This window comes from Bombina bombina, chromosome 1 (genome assembly GCF_027579735.1).
Source record: "Bombina bombina isolate aBomBom1 chromosome 1, aBomBom1.pri, whole genome shotgun sequence".
Taxonomy (NCBI): domain Eukaryota; kingdom Metazoa; phylum Chordata; class Amphibia; order Anura; family Bombinatoridae; genus Bombina; species Bombina bombina.
In genome coordinates this window covers 1,059,357,443-1,059,377,359 of record NC_069499.1, presented here as the reverse complement: position 1 = coordinate 1,059,377,359, position 19,917 = coordinate 1,059,357,443, and the positions used below count along the sequence as shown (strand labels likewise).

General features: G+C 41.6%; 1 protein-coding gene across 1 annotated transcript in view; it reads left to right on the top strand.

The window, feature by feature from the left end:
- The window catches only part of ARFGEF2 (ADP ribosylation factor guanine nucleotide exchange factor 2), a 471,542-nt gene that overhangs the window by 292,260 nt on the left and 159,365 nt on the right, over positions 1–19,917 (top strand). The window contains exons 16-17 of the mRNA XM_053716931.1: positions 3,639–3,723; positions 4,169–4,340. Of these exons, the coding sequence (XP_053572906.1) occupies positions 3,639–3,723; positions 4,169–4,340 (257 nt within the window). The remainder of the gene's footprint in view (positions 1–3,638; positions 3,724–4,168; positions 4,341–19,917) is intronic.

Here is a 19,917-nt window from a genome sequence, read left to right as displayed (position 1 = left end):
TCTTTCTTGTGAGTCTCCTTTTCTGATTTTTCATCAGGATAAGGCGGTGTTGCGAACTTCTTTTCAATTTTTACCTAAGGTTGTGAATTCTAACAACATTAGTAGAGAAATTGTGGTTCCTTCATTGTGTCCTAATCCTAAGAATTCTAAGGAGAGATCATTGCATTATTTGGATGTAGTTAGAGCTTTGAAATATTATGTTGAAACTACTAAGAATTTCCGAAAGACTTCTAGTCTATTTGTTATCTTTTCCGGTTCTAGGAAAGGTCAGAAGGCCTCTGCCATTTCTTTGGCATCTTGGTTGTAATCTTTAATTCATCATGCTTATGTCGAGTCGGGTAAAACTCCGCCTCAAAGGATTACAGCTCATTCTACTAGGTCAGTTTCTACTTCCTGGGCGTTTAGGAATGAAGCTTCGGTTGATCAGATTTGCAAAGCAGCAACTTGGTCTTCTTTGCATACTTTTACTAAATTCTACCATTTCGATGTGTTTTCTTCTTCTGAAGCTGTTTTTGGTAGAAAAGTACTTCAGGCAGCTGTTTCAGTTTGATTCTTCTGCTTATAATTTCAGTTTTTTTCATTATAAGATTTAAACTTTATTTTTGGGTGTGGATTATTTTTCAGCGGAATTGGCTGTCTTTATTTTATCCCTCCCTCTCTAGTGACTCTTGCGTGGAAGATCCACATCTTGGGTAGTCATTATCCCATACGTCACTAGCTCATGGACTCTTGCTAATTACATGAAAGAAAACATAATTTATGTAAGAACTTACCTGATAAATTCATTTCTTTCATATTAGCAAGAGTCCATGAGGCCCACCCTTTTTTGTGGTGGTTATGATTTTTTTGTATAAAGCACAATTATTCCAATTCCTTATTTTTTATGCTTTCGCACTTTTGTCTTATCACCCCACTTCTTGGCTATGCGTTAAACTGATTTGTGGGTGTGGTGAGGGGTGTATTTATAGGCATTTTGAGGTTTGGGAAACTTTGCCCCTCCTGGTAGGAATGTATATCCCATACGTCACTAGCTCATGGACTCTTGCTAATATGAAAGAAATGAATTTATCAGGTAAGTTCTTACATAAATTATGTTTTTTGTCTTCTGAGACGGATTGCGAGAGGTCACTTGATCTTAGCCGTTGAAAAGGTGTGTTTCTGAAGGGTTCAGTCCTTCCGTGCGGAGCTGGTACTTTGTCATCTATCTTAGGGTGGAGGACCCCCCTGTTTTTGTCGGGAGAAGCTAATTCATCTGAGTCTATTTGATTTCCAGGGGTTCTTCTTTGTTCTCCTCCAGGATGCCCTGGAGAAGGGTCTTCCTAGCTAGTTCTTGTTTGATGGAGCTGCCAGCTGTAATAGCCTGATAGCTTAGCTACCTAATAAGCGGATGGTTACAGGTTGAAATCAGATGTAGTTCCTTTTCCTGGTATGTGGGCTCGCAACCAGATTTTAGATGCTCTGTCTCCTGTCACAGAGGTTCATTGAACTTCAGGCGTTCAGTTACTTTTGCTTGGGCACTGACCAGTCAGGCAGACGAGTTATATCTACTGCTCCTTCATGGAGTCTAGATTTTGTTTTTAGGGGGTTGCATAGGGTTCCTTTTGTACCTGTACAGGAGATGGTCTTTGAATTTTCTCTTCAATTATCTATTCCGTCTATAGAATATTCTCTACGTGCCATAGTCGCTATTGCATTCCATACTCCATTTTGGGGTTTTCCCTTATAAGGAGGCTATTTTCGAGTTTTGTTAGGTGCTTCTCTCTAAGGTTGTTACTTTTATTGTCATACTGGAAAGGGTTCTTCCTTTTCTGAGAATCTTGCCTTGATGGTCTTTTCAAACTACATTATACTGTTGTATATTCATATCTGGGAAGTGCTAGGTCTTGGGAGACTTGACTTCCTTATTGTTAGTGGAATAGTGTTCTTCGCTTGACCTCGGAGACAGTGGGTCACTATCCTCCTCAGAGGTTTATGGCTCAGTTCGAGAGCAGTGACGTCTTTTGGGGTCTCTGCTATGGGATCTTTATGGTTTTGATTGTTGGGCGGTTGCTTGGTCCTCCTTACATTCTTGTTCCTTTTTGATTCTGTTGAAGCAGCATTCGGGAGAATGGGTTTGTTGCAGGCTGTGGTGCCCTCAGATTTTGGCTGCCTCTTTTTTCCCTCCCGTTAGCATTCAGTGTCCTCTGTAGCTTGGGTATTTCCCACACGTAATGAATGCAGCTGTGGACTCTCCCTGTATTAAGAAGGAAAACATAAATTATGCTTACCAAATAATTTATTTTCCTTCTGTACAGGGAGAGTCTACAGCTCCCGCCCATGTTCTCCAATGAGCGGCCCTAAATTTAATTTATTTTCTTCTGGCACCTTTTTCACCCTGATATTTCTCCTATTGTTCCTTGTTCCCTCGGCAGATTGACTGGGGGATAAGGGACGTGTGGGAGGTATTTAAGCCTTTCGCTGGGGTGTCTTTGTCTCCTCCTGGTGGCCAGGTTCTGTATTTCCCACAATTAATGAATGCAGCTGTGGACTCTCCCTGTGCAGAAGGAAAGGAAATTATCTTGTAAGCATAATTTTATGTTTTTTTTTCTTTCTTGTTCTTTCTTTCTTGATCTTTCTTTTTTCTTTTTCTTTCTTTTTTTTCTTTCTTTCTCTTTCTTTCTTTCTTTCTTTCTTTCACTTTCTTTCTTTCTTTCTTTATTTCTTTCCCTGTACTGCTATGTGTTTAACACCACAAAAGAAAACTGCAGCTTTCTCAGTCAGTAGTGTTTGTTGTACAACCCAGTTGCAGCTCCAGAATGACAATAACTATGTGTTTAACGCCTTTGTAAGGGTAAAATAAATAGCAATGCAGGGTTTCTAGTTTTAAACATACATGCTCTAACAAATTAGAGCATGTCATTTTTTTCAGCTATAATGGTCCCCTAAATAATGGAGTGAAAATCCCCATTTGTAATTCGGACTAGCCATATGTTGCCTAAATCAGAACTTCCCAAAGCTTAATTTACAAAATCTGCCTTTCTTTAAATGGCCATTAAACACCTTAATATTGCACTTTTAAAATGTTAATTATGAGTGTAGTAAACTTTCAGTATTTATTTTGTCCCCTTTTCCTATAATTTAAAGGGACCGTAAACATCTTGTAATTACTATAAATTTCTGTTGTAGTTCTATAGAATTACATATCAGTCAAGTCTTAATTTTGTTTAAACAAATTAATATCCTTTTTACTGCAATTTTAGATCAATAGCCAAACTCCACCCACTTTTTGCCTTATGTGGTGGAGCCAATCTGGGCTTTAGTCCACAAATAACAAGGCTAATCACAGTCATAAAGTTAGTATAAAGTATATTGTTTTGCAATTATCTAATAAAACCAATTAGGGATAGATATGTAGCAGGATTAACCTTGAACGTCAGCAGGGTGCAGTTTATGTCTGAAAATTAGAAACTGCTTGATTTTCATAGCTGAATTACCTGAAAAGGGGCCAAAATAAATAATGAATTTATTTAATCTCTTCTTTCTGTCAAGCATTTATTTAGTGCTTAATAACCCTTTGAAATAACTGGACGTGTGATATTTGGTAGGTTGAATATAGATATTTATGATTCTAAAGTGACCGTGTACTTTTTGTTTTATAGACAAACCTTGTTTGCGTGTGCTGATACTGCCTATGTATTAGCTTACTCCATCATAATGCTGACGACAGACCTGCACAGCCCTCAGGTATATGTTGCATATTTTTTTTTAATAATTTTATTTTTCTGCTTAAAGGTACATGAAACCCAAAAATTATTCTGTCATGATTCATATAGAGAATACAATTTTAAACAACTTTCTAATTTACTTCTATTATCTAATCTGTTTCATTCTCTTGGTATCATTTGTTGAAGGAGCAGCAATGCACTACTAGTTTCTAACTGAACACATGGGTGAGCCAATCACACTCGATATATATATGCAGCCACCAATCAACAGCTAGAACCTAATTTCTCTGCTGCTCAAGAACTTGCCTAGATAAACCTTTCAGCAAATGATAACAAGAGAAGGAAGCAAATTAAATAATAGAAGTAAATTGGAAAGTTTTTTTTAAATTGTATTCTCTATCTTAATCATGAAAGAAATGTTGGGGTTACTTAAGTATTCTTATAATGTTTGCACTCATAATTAGGTAAAGAATAAAATGACCAAGGAGCAATATATTAAAATGAATCGAGGCATCAATGACAGCAAAGATCTGCCAGAGGAATATTTGTCATCCATCTTTGATGAAATCGAAGGCAAGAAAATTCAAATTAAGGAGACAAAGGAACATACAATTGCGTGCAAATCTTCCAAGCAAAGTAAGCCTGTTTACTAAATTAAAAAAGAAATGAGCTTGAGGCATTCTATATGAAATTACCAATAACCTGTGCCTGTGTAATTTTTGTTTTTCTCAGTAGCAAAAATATAAATGCTAAAGTTCATAGGGACATTAAACTCAAAATGCAATTCCTAAAATTACTGAAGATTAAAAAAACATTGCCATGCAAGCAGGCACTAAATCCAGGCCACAAAACTTTGAACTCCAATATATGTGACTAAATTTCCCAACAACCCTGCTGTAGAACTGCTACTAATCATGTTTTGATAGTCAAACTAAGTTGGCATATAAACCTCATTTCTCCAACATAGGTGTGTCCGGTCCACGGCGTCATCCTTACTTGTGGGATATTCTCTTCCCCAACAGGAAATGGCAAAGAGCCCAGCAAAGCTGGTCACATGATCCCTCCTAGGCTCCGCCTACCCCAGTCATTCTCTTTGCCGTTGTACAGGCAACATCTCCACGGAGATGGCTTAGAGTTTTTTAGTGTTTAACTGTAGTTTTTATTATTCAATCAAGAGTTTGTTATTTTGAAATAGTGCTGGTATGTACTATTTACTCTGAAACAGAAAAGAGATGAAGATTTCTGTTTGTAAGAGGAAAATGATTTTAGCAACCGTTACTAAAATCGATGGCTGTTCCACACAGGGCTGTTGAGAGGAATTAACTTCAGTTGAGGGAACAGTGAGCAGAATCTTACTGCTTGAGGTATGACACATTCTAACAAGACGATGTAATGCTGGAAGCTGTCATTTTCCCTATGGGATCCGGTAAGCCATTTTTATTACAGACAATAAATAAGGGCTTCACAAGGGCTTTTGGAGACTGTAGACATTTTCTGGGCTAAATCGATTCATATATAAACATATTTAGCCTTGAGGAATCATTTTAATCTGGGTATTTTGTAAAATAATATCGGCAGGCACTGTTTTGGACACCTTATTCTCTAGGGGCTTTCCTAATCATAGGAAGAGTCTCATTTTCGCGCCGGTATTGCGCACTTGTTTTTGAGAAGCATGACATGCAGTCGCATGTGTGAGGAGCTCTGATACATAGAAAAGACTTTCTGAAGGTGTCATTTGGTATCGTATTCCCCTTTGGACTTGGTTGGGTCTCAGCAAAGCAGATACCAGGGACTGTAAAAGGTTTAAAGATAAAAACGGCTCCGGTTCCGTTATTTTAAGGGTTAAAGCTTCCAAATTTGGTGTGCAATACTTTTAAGGCTTTAAGACACTGTGGTGAAATTTTGGTGAATTTTGAACAATTCCTTCATATTTTTTCGCAATTGCAGTAATAAAGTGTGTTCAGTTTAAAATTTAAAGTGACAGTAACGGTTTTATTTTAAAACGTTTTTTGTACTTTGTTATCAAGTTTATGCCTGTTTAACATGTCTGAACTACCAGATAGACTGTGTTCTGAATGTGGGGAAGCCAAGGTTCCTTCTCATTTAAATAGATGTGATTTATGTGACACAAAATTTAGAGAAAATGATGCCCAAGATGATTCCTCAAGTGAGGGGTGTAAGCATGGTACTGCATCATCCCCTCCTTCGTCTACACCAGTCTTGCCCACTCAGGAGGCCCCTAGTACATCTAGCGCGCCAATACTCCTTACTATGCAACAATTAACGGCTGTAATGGATAATTCTATCAAAAACATTTTAGCCAAAATGCCCACTTATCAGCGCAAGCGCGACTGCTCTGTTTTAGATAATACTGAAGAGCATGAGGACGCTGATGATATTGTTTCTGAAGGGCCCCTACACCAGTCTGAGGAGGCCAGGGAGGTTTTGTCTGAGGGAGAAATTTCAGATTCAGGGAAAATTTCTCAACAAGCTGAACCTGAATGTGATTACATTTAAATTTAAGTTGGAACATCTCCGCGCTCTGCTCAAGGAGGTGTTATCCACTCTGGATGATTGTGAGAATTTGATCATCCCAGAGAAACTATGTAAAATGGACAAGTTCCTGGAGGTCCCGGGGCCCCCAGAAGCTTTTCCTATACCCAAGCGGGTGGCGGACATTGTAAATAAAGAATGGGAAGGCCCGGTATACCTTTCGTCCCTCCCCCCATATTTAAAAAATTGTTTCCTATGGTCGACCCCAGAAAGGACTTATGGCAGACAGTCCCCAAGGTCGAGGGGGCGGTTTCTACTTTAAACAAACGCACCACTATACCCATAGAAGATAGTTGTGCTTTCAAAGATCCTATGGATAAAAAATTAGAAGGTTTGCTTAAAAAGATGTTTGTTCAGCAAGGTTACCTTCTACAACCAATTTCATGCATTGTCCCTGTCACTACAGCCGCGTGTTTCTGGTTCGATGAGCTAGAAAAGGCGATCACTAGTGATTCTCCTCCTTATGAGGAGATTATGGACAGAATCCGTGCTCTCAAATTGGCTAATTCTTTCACCCTAGACGCCACTTTGCAATTGGCTAGGTTAGCGGCGAAAAATTCTGGGTTTGCTATTGTGGCGCGCAGAGCGCTTTGGTTGAAATCTTGGTCAGCGGATGCGTCTTCCAAGAACAAATTGCTTAACATTCCTTTCAAGGGGAAAACGCTGTTTGGCCCTGACTTGAAAGAGATTATCTCTGATATCACTGGGGTAAGGGCCATGCCCTTCCTCAGGATAGGTCTTTCAAGGCCAAAAATAAACCTAATTTTCGTCCCTTTCGTAGAAACGGACCAGCCCCAAGTGCTACGTCCTCTAAGCAAGAGGGTAATACTTCTCAAGCCAAGCCAGCCTGGAGACCAATGCAAGGCTGGAACAAGGGAAAGAAGGCCAAGAAACCTGCCACTGCTACCAAGACAGCATGAAATGTTGGCCCCCGATCCGGGACCGGATCTGGTGGGGGGCAGACTCTCTCTCTTCGCTCAGGCTTGGGCAAGAGATGTTCTGGATCCTTGGGCACTAGAAATAGTCTCCCAAGGTTATCTTCTGGAATTCAAGGGGCTTCCCCCAAGGGGGAGGTTCCACAGGTCTCAATTGTCTTCAGACCACATAAAAAAACAGGCATTCTTACATTGTGTGGAAGACCTGTTTAAAAATGGGAGTAATTCATCCTGTTCCATTAGGGGAACAAGGGATGGGGTTCTACTCCAATCTGTTTCGTAGTTCCCAAAAAAGAGGGAACGTTCAGACCAATCTTAGATCTCAAGATCCTAAACAAGTTTCTCAAGGTTCCATCGTTCAAAATGGAAACCATTCGAACAATTCTTCCTTCCATCCAGGAAGGTCAATTCATGACCACGGTGGATTTAAAGGATGCGTATCTACATATTCCCTATCCACAAGGAACATCATCGGTTCCTAAGGTTCGCATTCCTGGACAAGCATTACCAGTTCGTGGCACTTCCTTTCGGATTAGCCACTGCTCCAAGGATTTTCACAAAGGTACTAGGGTCCCTTCTAGCGGTGGCTAAGACCAAGGGGCATTGCAGTAGTACCTTACTTGGACGACATTCTGATTCAAGCGTCGTCCCTTCCTCAAGCAAAGGCTCACACGGACATAGTCCTGGCCTTTCTCAGATCTCACGGATGGAAAGTGAACGTGGAAAAGAGTTCTCTATCTCCGTCGACAAGGGTTCCCTTCTTGGGAACAATAATAGACTCCTTAGAAATGAGGATTTTTCTGACAGAGGCCAGAAAAACAAAACTTCTAAACTCTTGTCAAACACTTCATTCCGTTCCTCTTCCTTCCATAGCGCAGTGCATGGAAGTAATAGGTTTGATGGTAGCGGCAATGGACATAGTTCCTTTTGCGCGCATTCATCTAAGACCATTACAACTGTGCATGCTCAGTCAGTGGAATGGGGACTATACAGACTTGTCTCCGACGATACAAGTAAATCAGAGGACCAGAGATTCACTCCGTTGGTGGCTGTCTCTGGACAACCTGTCACAAGGGATGAACTTCCGCAGGCCAGAGTGGGTCATTGTCACGACCGACGCCAGTCTGATGGGCTGGGGCGCGGTCTGGGACCCCTGAAAGCTCAGGGTCTTTGGTCTCGGGAAGAATCTCTTCTACCGATAAATATTCTGGAACTGAGAGCGATACTCAATGCTCTCAAGGCTTGGCCTCAGCTAGCAAAGGCCAAGTTCATACGATTTCAATCAGACAACATGACGACTGTTGCGTACATCAACCATCAGGGGGGAACAAGGAGTTCCCTGGCGATGGAAGAAGTGACCAAAATCATTCAATGGGCGGAGACTCACTCCTGCCACCTGTCTGCAATCCACATCCCAGGAGTGGAAAATTGGGAAGCGGATTTTCTGAGTCGTCAGACCATTACATCCGGTGGAGTGGAACTCCATCCGGAAATCTTTGCCCAAATTACTCAACTGTGGGGCATTCCAGACATGGATCTGATGGCTCTCGTCAGAACTTCAAGGTTCCTTGCTACGGGTCCCAGATCCAGGGATCCCAAGGCGACTCTAGTAGATGCACTAGTAGCACCTTGGACCTTCAACTAGCTTATGTATTCCCGCCGTTTCCTCTCATCCCCAGGCTGGTAGCCAGGATCAATCAGGAGAGGGCATCGGTGATCTTGATAGCTCCTGCGTGGCCACGCAGGACTTGGTATGCAGATCTGGTGAATATGTCATCAGGCTCCACCATGGAAGCTACCTTTGAGACGAGACCTTCTTGTTCAAGGTCCGTTCGAACATCCGAATCTGGTCTCACTCCAACTGACTGCTTGGAGATTGAACGCTTGATCTTATCAAAACGAGGGTTCTCAGATTCTGTTATTGATACTCTTGTTCAGGCCAGAAAGCCTGTAACTAGAAAAATTTACCACAAAATATGGAAAAAATATATCTGTTGGTGTGAATCTAAAGGATTCCCTTGGGACAAGGTAAAAATTCCTAAGATTCTATCCTTTCTTCAAGAAGGATTGGAGAAAGGATTATCTGCAAGTTCCTTGAAGGGACAGATTTCTGCCTTGTCTGTGTTACTTCACAAAAAGCTGGCAGCTGTGCCAGATGTTCAAGCCTTTGTTCAGGCTCTGGTTAGAATCAAGCCTGTTTACAAACCTTTGACTCCTCCTTGGAGTCTCAACTTAGTTCTTTCAGTTCTTCAGGGGGTTCCGTTTGAACCCTTACATTCCGTTGATATTAAGTTATTATCTTGGAAAGTTTTGTTTTGGTTGCAATTTCTTCTGCTAGAAGAGTTTCAGAATTATCTGCTCTGCAGTGTTCTACTCCTTATCTGGTGTTCCATGCAGATAAGTGGTTTTACGTACTAAACCTGGTTTTCTTCCGAAAGTTGTTTCTAACAAAAACATTAACCAGGAGATAGTCGTGCCTTCTTTGTGTCCGAATCCAGTTTCAAAGAAGGAACGTTTGTTGCACAATTTGGATGTTGTTCGCGCTCTAAAATTCTATTTAGATGCTACAAAGGATTTTAGACAAACATCTTCCTTGTTTGTTGTTTATTCTGGTAAAAGGAGAGGTCAAAAAGCAACTTCTACCTCTCTCTCTTTTTGGATTAAAAGCATCATCAGATTGGCTTATGAGACTGCGGACGGCAGCCTCCTGAAAGAATCACAGCTCATTCCACTAGGGCTGTGGCTTCCACATGGGCCTTCAAGAACGAGGCTTCTGTTGATCAGATATGTCGGGCAGCGACTTGGTCTTCACTGCACACTTTTACCAAATTTTACAAGTTTGATACTTTTGCTTCTTCTGAGGCTATTTTTGGGAGAAAGGTTTTGCAAGCCGTGGTGCCTTCCATTTAGGTGACCTGATTTGCTCCCTCCCTTCATCCGTGTCCTAAAGCTTTGGTATTGGTTCCACAAGTAAGGATGACGCCGTGGACCGGACACACCTATGTTGGAGAAAACAGAATTTATGTTTACCTGATAAATTACTTTCTCCAACGGTGTGTCCGGTCCACGGCCCGCCCTGGTTTTTTAATCAGGTCTGATAATTTATTTTCCTTAACTACAGTCACCACGGTATCATATGGTTTCTCCTATGCAAATATTCCTCCTTTACGTCGGTCGAATGACTGGGGTAGGCGGAGCCTAGGAGGGATCATGTGACCAGCTTTGCTGGGCTCTTTGCCATTTCCTGTTGGGGAAGAGAATATCCCACAAGTAAGGATGACGCCGTGGGACCGGGACACACCGTTGGAGAAAGTAATTTATCAGGTAAACATAATTCTGTTATCTCAGCACCCACTACTCATGTTTACCAAGCAAACAAAACCACCTATTAAATGTATTTGCATGGCAGCAGTTTTCGTTGCTGAAGATTAGGCTAAACATGTTCCTATCTTTTTGTCTTTTCAGTAGGTAATAACTTGCAAAATACTCGACTGATTTACTTCAAATTTTCAACATCTATAGTTACTGAAAGTGTTTACAAGACACACGATTTCCATTTGTTTAGCTAAAATAATGTTATATGCACATAAAAAAACATTAACTCTCCAGTGAAATTGAACTACAGCTGCACTCTATAATTATACTCTTGTCATTTAGCTGTTTGTTGGATGGATGGATGGATGGATGAATGAATAGGTTATAACAGATAATTGGCAGGTCTCTAAAAATACTGATAAAGAATAACCCTTTTTTTCTACGGATGCCAGCTACCTTTGTCCATAGTAGTATCCGTGTGTGTGTGTGTGTATATATATATATATATATATATATATATATATATATATATATATATATATATATATATATATATATATATATGTGTATATATATCTCTGTATGTATTTAGTCTCCCTATGGGAAAAAGGGGAAACCAGACGTGGACTCCTTGCTCAGTGTGCTTAGAGGAATATAGCTACACCTCACTGACGAGGCCCAATGAAGGCTGAAACGATCGTCTGGGGTTGCTGTGTTCCTTTTTCAGAGAGGAATTGCCTGGTATTTCGGCGCTGGACTGACCGTAATAGGCGGGATCAGACTGATATACTACAGGAAAGTTCTACTCTGTGAAAAGCATTACTGGGCTAAAAAGATGCACCCAGGTGGTAAATCGCCATAGAACAGGCTAACAATGTTATTGAGCCAGTTGTTCGTTCCTGTGAGTGCACTCCTCTCTATGTGTATATATATATATGTATATATGTATATATATATATATCCTCCTGTACTAACTTGCAATTTCTTTCCTATGGCATGGAGAGTCCACAACGTCATTCCAATTACTAGTGGGATATTCAACTCCTGGCCAGCAGGAAGAGGCAAAGAGCACCCTAGCAAAGCTGTTAAGTGTAACTTCCCTTATCCATAATCCCCAGTAATTCTCTTTGCCTCTGACAAAGGAGGATGTGCGAAGTTGGTATCTGAAGATATTGAATCATTTTAAGGGTACTTTTCCATGCAAGCAATAATTGGGGTCTAGCTCTTTCCACGTCAATCTCTCTTGTAAGAGTAATGGTGGCTTTTAGCAGTTAGAAGGCGGCGAGGTAGTCTTTGCTTTACTTCTAACATCTTTGCTACCCATTTGCAGAAAGCCAGAGTTGATTACTCTGTTCTTTCTTTTACTATAGGTACATGACAGGGAGAGAAGGACCTGCCACACCTCAGTAGCTGTGATCTGCCCTGCATCTGGATCCACAGGTAACTGCTTTTGCCTTCTAGGTACTGAAGGACAGTACTTCAGAGGTTAACCCTCAAGTGGATATCTTTCTGTTACATAGTTATACTTTTTAGTTTAAGGGTACTTTTATGGGCAGTTTGTTATTGGCACTTTGTATGTGACGGAGAGGCATACCTTTATTTCATGAAGGGATTCTGTGAGAGATATGGAGTAAATTCTAAACTGTGCTTATGATTTAACCTTTTTTATTCACTGGCTGAAGGGTAATTGAAGGGTTATAGGGGTTTTTAACAATTTCCCCGTTATTATGAAGCCCGTTTTAGCATTTAGTATTGCGGCTCTGTTTACTGTTTTTTTTTTTTTAAACAGTAGCATGTGCTTGTAGTCTGTGGCACATTTTTATTTCCACAGTCTGCTCACGTGACTCCCGGCTCTTCTGTATGCTTTTCAAGAGCGTAGCTTAGTCAGTCTTGAGCATCGGCTTGGCAGTTTGACGATCGGATCGTCTTCCAGGGGGAAACTTCTCTGTTATCAGCGAGTCTCACTTCCAATTACTGGTGGTATTCAATTGCTGACAGCGATAGGAGCCTCAGGCAATCTGAGGTTGTTTTTTTTAAAAGTTTCTGCACTAATACTGCTCTTACCTCACTACCTTTCCTTGACCCTACCCCTCACAGCTATTCCCCTCCCTCTCTTCTACCCTTACCCCTATACTCACACACATTTTCAACCTCTACCTCAGCACCGGTATATTTCCTTCATCTCTGAAACATGCACTGGTCACACCTATCCTCAAAAAACCTTCTATTGATCCAACCTCCCCATCCAACTACCACCCTATTTCCCTACTCCCTCTTGCCTCAAAGTTTCTCGAAAAGCTAGTATATGCACGCCTATCCTATTTCTTTACATTAAACTCCCCCTTGACCCACTGCAATCTAGATTTTGTCCCCATCACGCCACAGAGACAGCAATTGTTAAGGTTACCAGCAACCTACTTACAGCAAAATCCAAAAGTCACTTCTCTCTGATAATCCTCCTTGATACAAATTTTCTCTGTGGAAAGGAATCACAAAGACAAAGGCGCCTCCTAGTATAATACAGTTGGAGCAAGTGGAATAATGTGAATGCCAAATGGATACTCACAGATGTAGCAGCATTCCATTGTGCTAATAGAGGCAGACTGGGAACTCGGTGTCCCAGCTCACTGGAACAACAAGATTACTGGTCTCTCCAATGTCCTATATGGACCAATTAAGCTCAGACTCTCACTAAAAGTTAAAAACCACAATTTAATGGTATAGTAAAATACAAAGTGTCAAACAAATGACACATATAAAATGAACAATAAGCAATGCGTTTCTCAGACTGCTGCCTGTTTCATCAGGCTTCTGTTCATGAACTGAGAGTACTGGCTTAAATACACATAATATCCAATCCCAATCGTCTAAAAAGTGACACACCTATTCAGGTGTGTGAGCACATAATTAATCCAATTGAGAACACCAGTGTTAAAAGTTGATGACAGATTATTTACAAATCTCTAGCATCATATAATAGTAAAACCATTGAGTACAACACATATACAAACACACTTGCAGAAATAAATAAAAAAATCAAAATATACAGTATATATAATATACATAGCTTTATCCCTCTCAGATATCTTGAAGTGGATATCATGTCAACATAACATATAGTGTTATTAATCTGATAACTGAGGCAAGTAGTATCCCAAATGATATATTTATAAACATGATACATCAAGGGTGTAAATATTAGGAATGAGCCACTAGTCAGTCAAATTTAATTACGTTTGAGTTAGTTTTCCTTGTCTGAGAACCATCCATTATACTGTTTTATATGTGAGACTCAATTTATTCAACTTATACTTATGGAATCAAAGTTATTTATTTAGTTCACATTTATATGTTTCAGTCTAATAGTCCTATGTGAATATGGGAAACTATTTAAAAATATATATGGGAATCTTAGTATTCATATAATAAAAGCTGGTGATTTATACATTCGGACATAACTATATGTGAGCAATAAGTCTCATTATGATACTAATATGCTGTGCCTTATTTCTCCAACATAGGTGTGTCCGGTCCACGGCGTCATCCTTACTTGTGGGGATATTCTCTTCCCCAACAGGAAATGGCAAAGAGCCCAGCAAAGCTGGTCACATGATCCCTCCTAGGCTCCGCCTACCCCAGTCATTCTCTTTGCCGTTGTACAGGCAACATCTCCACGGAGATGGCTTAGAGTTTTTTAGTGTTTAACTGTAGTTTTTCATTATTCAATCAAGAGTTTGTTATTTTCAAATAGTGCTGGTACGTACTATTTACTCAGAAACAGAAAAGAGATGAAGAATTCTGTTTGTATGAGGAAAATGATTTTAGCAACCGTAACTAAAATCCATGGCTGTTCCACACAGGACTGTTGAGAGCAATTAACTTCAGTTGGGGGAACAGTTTGCAGTCTCTTGCTGCTTGAGGTATGACACATTCTAACAAGACGATGTAATGCTGGAAGCTGTCATTTTCCCTATGGGATCCGGTAAGCCATGTTTATTACGATTGTAAATAAGGGCTTCACAAGGGCTTATTTAAACTGTAGACTTTTTTTGGGCTAAATCGATTGATATTAACACTTATTTAGCCTTGAGGAATCATTTATTCTGGGTATTTTGATTTAATAATATCGGCAGGCACTGTTTTAGACACCTTATTCTTTAGGGTCTTTCCCAAAGCATAGGCAGAGTCTCATTTTCGCGCCGGTGTTGCGCACTTGTTTTTGAGAGGCATGGCATGCAGTCGCATGTGAGAGGAGCTCTGATACTTATAAAAGACTTCTGAAGGCGTCATTTGGTATCGTATTCCCCTTTGGGTTTGGTTGGGTCTCAGCAAAGCAGATACCAGGGACTGTAAAGGGGTTTAAAGCTTAAAACGGCTCCGGTTCCGTTATTTTAAGGGTTAAAGCTTCCAAAATTGGTGTGCAATATTTTCAAGGCTTTAAGACGCTGTGGTGAAAATTTGGTGAATTTTGAACAATTCATTCATGTTTTTTCGCAATTGCAGTAATAAAGTGTGTTCAGTTTAAAATTTAAAGTGACAGTAACGGTTTTATTTTAAAACGTTTTTTGTACTTTCTGATCAAGTTTATGCCTGTTTAACATGTCTGAACTACCAGATAGACTGTGTTCTGAATGTGGGGAAGCCAGAATTCCTATTCATTTAAATAAATGTGATTTATGTGATAATGACAATGATGCCCAAGATGATTCCTCAAGTGAGGGGAGTAAGCATGGTACTGCATCATTCCCTCCTTCGTCTACACGAGTCTTGCCCACTCAGGAGGCCCCTAGTACATCTAGCGCGCCAATTCTCCTTACTATGCAACAATTAACGGCTGTAATGGATAATTCTGTCAAAAACATTTTAGCCAAAATGAACCCTTGTCAGCGTAAGCGTGGCTGCTCTGTTTTAGTTACTGAAGAGCATGACGACGCTGATATTAATATCTCTGAAGGGCCCCTAACCCAATCTGAGGGGGCCAGGGAGGTTTTGTCTGAGGGAGAAATTACTGATTTAGGGAACATTTCTCAGCAGGCTGAATCTGATGTGATTACATTTAAATTTAAATTGGAACATCTCCGCATTTTGCTTAAGGAGGTATTATCCACTCTGGATGATTGTGAAAATTTAGTCATCCCAGAGAAACTATGTAAAATGGACAAGTTCCTAGAGGTGCCGGGGCTCCCAGAAGCTTTTCCTATACCCAAGCGGGTGGCGGACATTGTTAATAAAGAATGGGAAAGGCCCGGTATTCCTTTCGTCCCTCCCCCCATATTTAAAAAATTGTTTCCTATGGTCGACCCCAGAAAGGACTTATGGCAGTCAGTCCCCAAGGTCGAGGGAGCGGTTTCTACTTTAAACAAACGCACCACTATTCCCATAGAGGATAGTTGTGCTTTCAAAGATCCTATGGATAAAAAATTAGAAGGTTTGCTTAAAAAGATGTTTGTTCAGCAGGGTTACCTTCTACAACCCATTTCATGCATTGTCCCTGTCACTACAGCCGCATATTTCTGGTTTGATGAACTGCTTAAGGTGCTCGATAGTGACTCTCCTCCTTATGAGGAGATTATGGACAGAATCAATGCTCTCAAATTGGCTAATTCTTTCTCTCTAGACGCCTCTTTGCAATTGGCTAAGTTAGCGGCTAAGAACTCTGGGTTTGCTATTGTGGCGCGCAGAGCGCTTTGGTTGAAATCTTGGTCGGCTGATGCGTCTTCCAAGAACAAGCTACTAAACATTCCTTTCAAGGGGAAAACGCTGTTTGGTCCTGACTTGAAAGAGATTATCTCTGATATCACTGGGGGTAAGGGCCACGCCCTTCCTCAGGATCGGCCCTTCAAGGCAAAAAATAGACCTAATTTTCGTCCCTTTCGTAAAAACGGACCAGCCCAAGGTGTTACGTCCTCTAAGCAAGAGGGTAATACTTCTCAGGCCAAGCCAGCTTGGAGACCAATGCAAGGCTGGAACAAGGGAAAGCAGGCCAAGAAACCTGCCACTGTTACCAAGACAGCATGAAATATTGGCCCCCGATCCGGGACCGGATCTGGTGGGGGGCAGACTCTCTCTCTTCGCTCAGGCTTGGGCAAGAGATGTTCTGGATCCTTGGGCGCTAGAAATAGTCTCCCAGGGTTATCTTCTGGAATTCAAGGGACTTCCCCCAAGGGGGAGGTTCCACAAGTCGCAGTTGTCTTCAGACCACATAAAAAGACAGGCGTTCTTACATTGTGTAGAAGACCTGTTAAAAATGGGAGTGATTCATCCTGTTCCATTAAGAGAACAAGGGATGGGGTTCTACTCCAATCTGTTCATAGTTCCCAAAAAAGAGGGAACGTTCAGACCAATCCTAGATCTCAAGATCTTAAACAAATTTCTCAAGGTCCCATCGTTCAAGATGGAAACCATTCGAACTATCCTTCCTTCCATCCAGGAAGGTCAATTTATGACCACGGTGGATTTAAAGGATGCGTATCTACATATTCCTATCCACAAGGAACATCATCGGTTCCTAAGGTTTGCATTCCTGGACAAACATTACCAGTTCGTGGCGCTTCCTTTCGGATTAGCCACTGCTCCAAGGATTTTCACAAAGGTACTAGGGTCCCTTCTAGCGGTGCTAAGACCAAGGGGCATTGCAGTAGTACCTTACCTGGACGACATTCTGATTCAAGCGTCGTCCCTTCCTCAAGCAAAGGCTCACACGGACATTGTCCTGGCCTTTCTCAGATCTCACGGCTGGAAAGTGAACGTGGAAAGAGTTCTCTATCCCCGTCAACAAGGGTTCCCTTCTTGGGAACAATTATAGACTCCTTAGAAATGAGGATCTTTCTAACAGAGGCCAGAAAAACAAAGCTTCTGGACTCTTGTCGGATACTTCATTCCGTTCCTCTTCCTTCCATAGCTCAGTGCATGGAAGTGATCGGGTTGATGGTGGCGGCGATGGACATAGTTCCTTTTGCGCGCATTCATCTAAGACCATTACAACTGTGCATGCTCAGTCAGTGGAATGGGGACTATACAGACTTGTCTCCGAAGATACAAGTAAATCAGAGGACCAGAGACTCACTCCGTTGGTGGCTGTCCCTGGACAATCTGTCTCAAGGGATGATGTTCCACAGACCAGAGTGGGTCATTGTCACGACCGACGCCAGTCTGATAGGCTGGGGCGCGGTCTGGGGATCCCTGAAAGCTCAGGGTCTTTGGTCTCGGGAAGAATCTCTTCTACCGATAAATATTCTGGAACTGAGAGCGATATTCAATGCGCTCCAGGCCTGGCCCCAGCTTGCGAGGACCAGGTTCATACGGTTTCAATCAGACAACATGACGACTGTTGCGTACATCAACCATCAGGGGGGAACAAGGAGTTCCCTAGCGATGGAAGAAGTAACCAAAATTATTCTTTGGGCGGAGTCTCACTCCTGCCACCTGTCTGCTATCCACATCCCAGGAGTGGAAAATTGGGAAGCGGATTTTCTGAGTCGGCAGACATTGCATCCGGGGGAGTGGGAACTCCATCCGGAAATCTTTGCCCAAGTCACTCACCTGTGGGGCATTCCAGACATGGATCTGATGGCCTCTCGTCAGAACTTCAAAGTTCCTTGCTACGGGGCCAGATCCAGGGATCCCAAGGCGGCTCTAGTGGATGCACTAGTAGCACCTTGGACCTTCAAACTAGCTTATGTGTTCCCGCCATTTCCTCTCATCCCCAGGCTGATAGCCAGGATCAAGCAGGAGAGGGCGTCGGTGATCTTGATAGCTCCTGCGTGGCCACGCAGGACTTGGTATGCAGATCTGGTGAATATGTCATCGGCTCCACCTTGGAAGCTACCTTTGAGACGAGACCTTCTTGTTCAGGGTCCGTTCGAACATCCGAATCTGGTTTCACTCCAGCTGACTGCTTGGAGATTGAACGCTTGATTTTATCGAAGCGAGGATTCTCAGATTCTGTGATCGATACTCTTGTTCAGGCCAGAAAGCCTGTGACTAGAAAGATTTACCACAAAATTTGGAAAAAATATATCTGTTGGTGTGAATCTAAAGGATTCCCTTGGGACAAGGTTAAGATTCCTAGGATTCTATCCTTCCTTCAAGAAGGATTGGAAAAAGGATTATCTGCAAGTTCCCTGAAGGGACAGATTTCTGCCTTGTCGGTATTACTTCACAAAAAGCTGGCAGCTGTGCCAGATGTTCAAGCCTTTGTTCAGGCTCTGGTTAGAATCAAGCCTGTTTACAAACCTTTGACTCCTCCTTGGAGTCTCAATTTAGTTCTTTCAGTTCTTCAGGGGGTTCCGTTTGAACCCTTACATTCCGTTGATATTAAGTTATTATCTTGGAAAGTTTTGTTTTTAGTTGCGATTTCTTCTGCTAGAAGAGTCTCAGAATTATCTGCTCTGCAGTGTTCTCCTCCTTATCTGGTGTTCCATGCAGATAAGGTGGTTTTACGTACTAAACCTGGTTTTCTTCCAAAAGTTGTTTCTAACAAAAACATTAACCAGGAGATTATCGTACCTTCTCTGTGTCCAAAACCAGTTTCAAAGAAGGAACGTTTGTTGCACAATTTGGATGTTGTTCGCGCTCTAAAATTCTATTTAGATGCTACAAAGGATTTTAGACAAACATCTTCCTTGTTTGTTGTTTGTTCAGGTAAAAGGAGAGGTCAAAAAGCAACTTCTACCTCTCTCTCTTTTTGGATTAAAAGCATCATCAGATTGGCTTACGAGACTGCCGGACGGCAGCCTCCCGAAAGAATCACAGCTCATTCCACTAGGGCTGTGGCTTCCACATGGGCCTTCAAGAACGAGGCTTCTGTTGATCAGATATGTAGGGCAGCGACTTGGTCTTCACTGCACACTTTTACCAAATTTTACAAGTTTGATACTTTTGCTTCTTCTGAGGCTATTTTTGGGAGAAAGGTTTTGCAAGCCGTGGTGCCTTCCATTTAGGTGACCTGATTTGCTCCCTCCCTTCATCCGTGTCCTAAAGCTTTGGTATTGGTTCCCACAAGTAAGGATGACGCCGTGGACCGGACACACCTATGTTGGAGAAAACAGAATTTATGTTTACCTGATAAATTTCTTTCTCCAACGGTGTGTCCGGTCCACGGCCCGCCCTGGTTTTTTTAATCAGGTCTGATATTTTATTTTCTTTAACTACAGTCACCACGGTACCATATGGTTTCTCCTATGCAAATATTCCTCCTTAACGTCGGTCGAATGACTGGGGTAGGCGGAGCCTAGGAGGGATCATGTGACCAGCTTTGCTGGGCTCTTTGCCATTTCCTGTTGGGGAAGAGAATATCCCCACAAGTAAGGATGACGCCGTGGACCGGACACACCGTTGGAGAAAGAAATTTATCAGGTAAACATAAATTCTGTTTTTTGTTTCCCATAACGAGTCCTATATTATTGTTC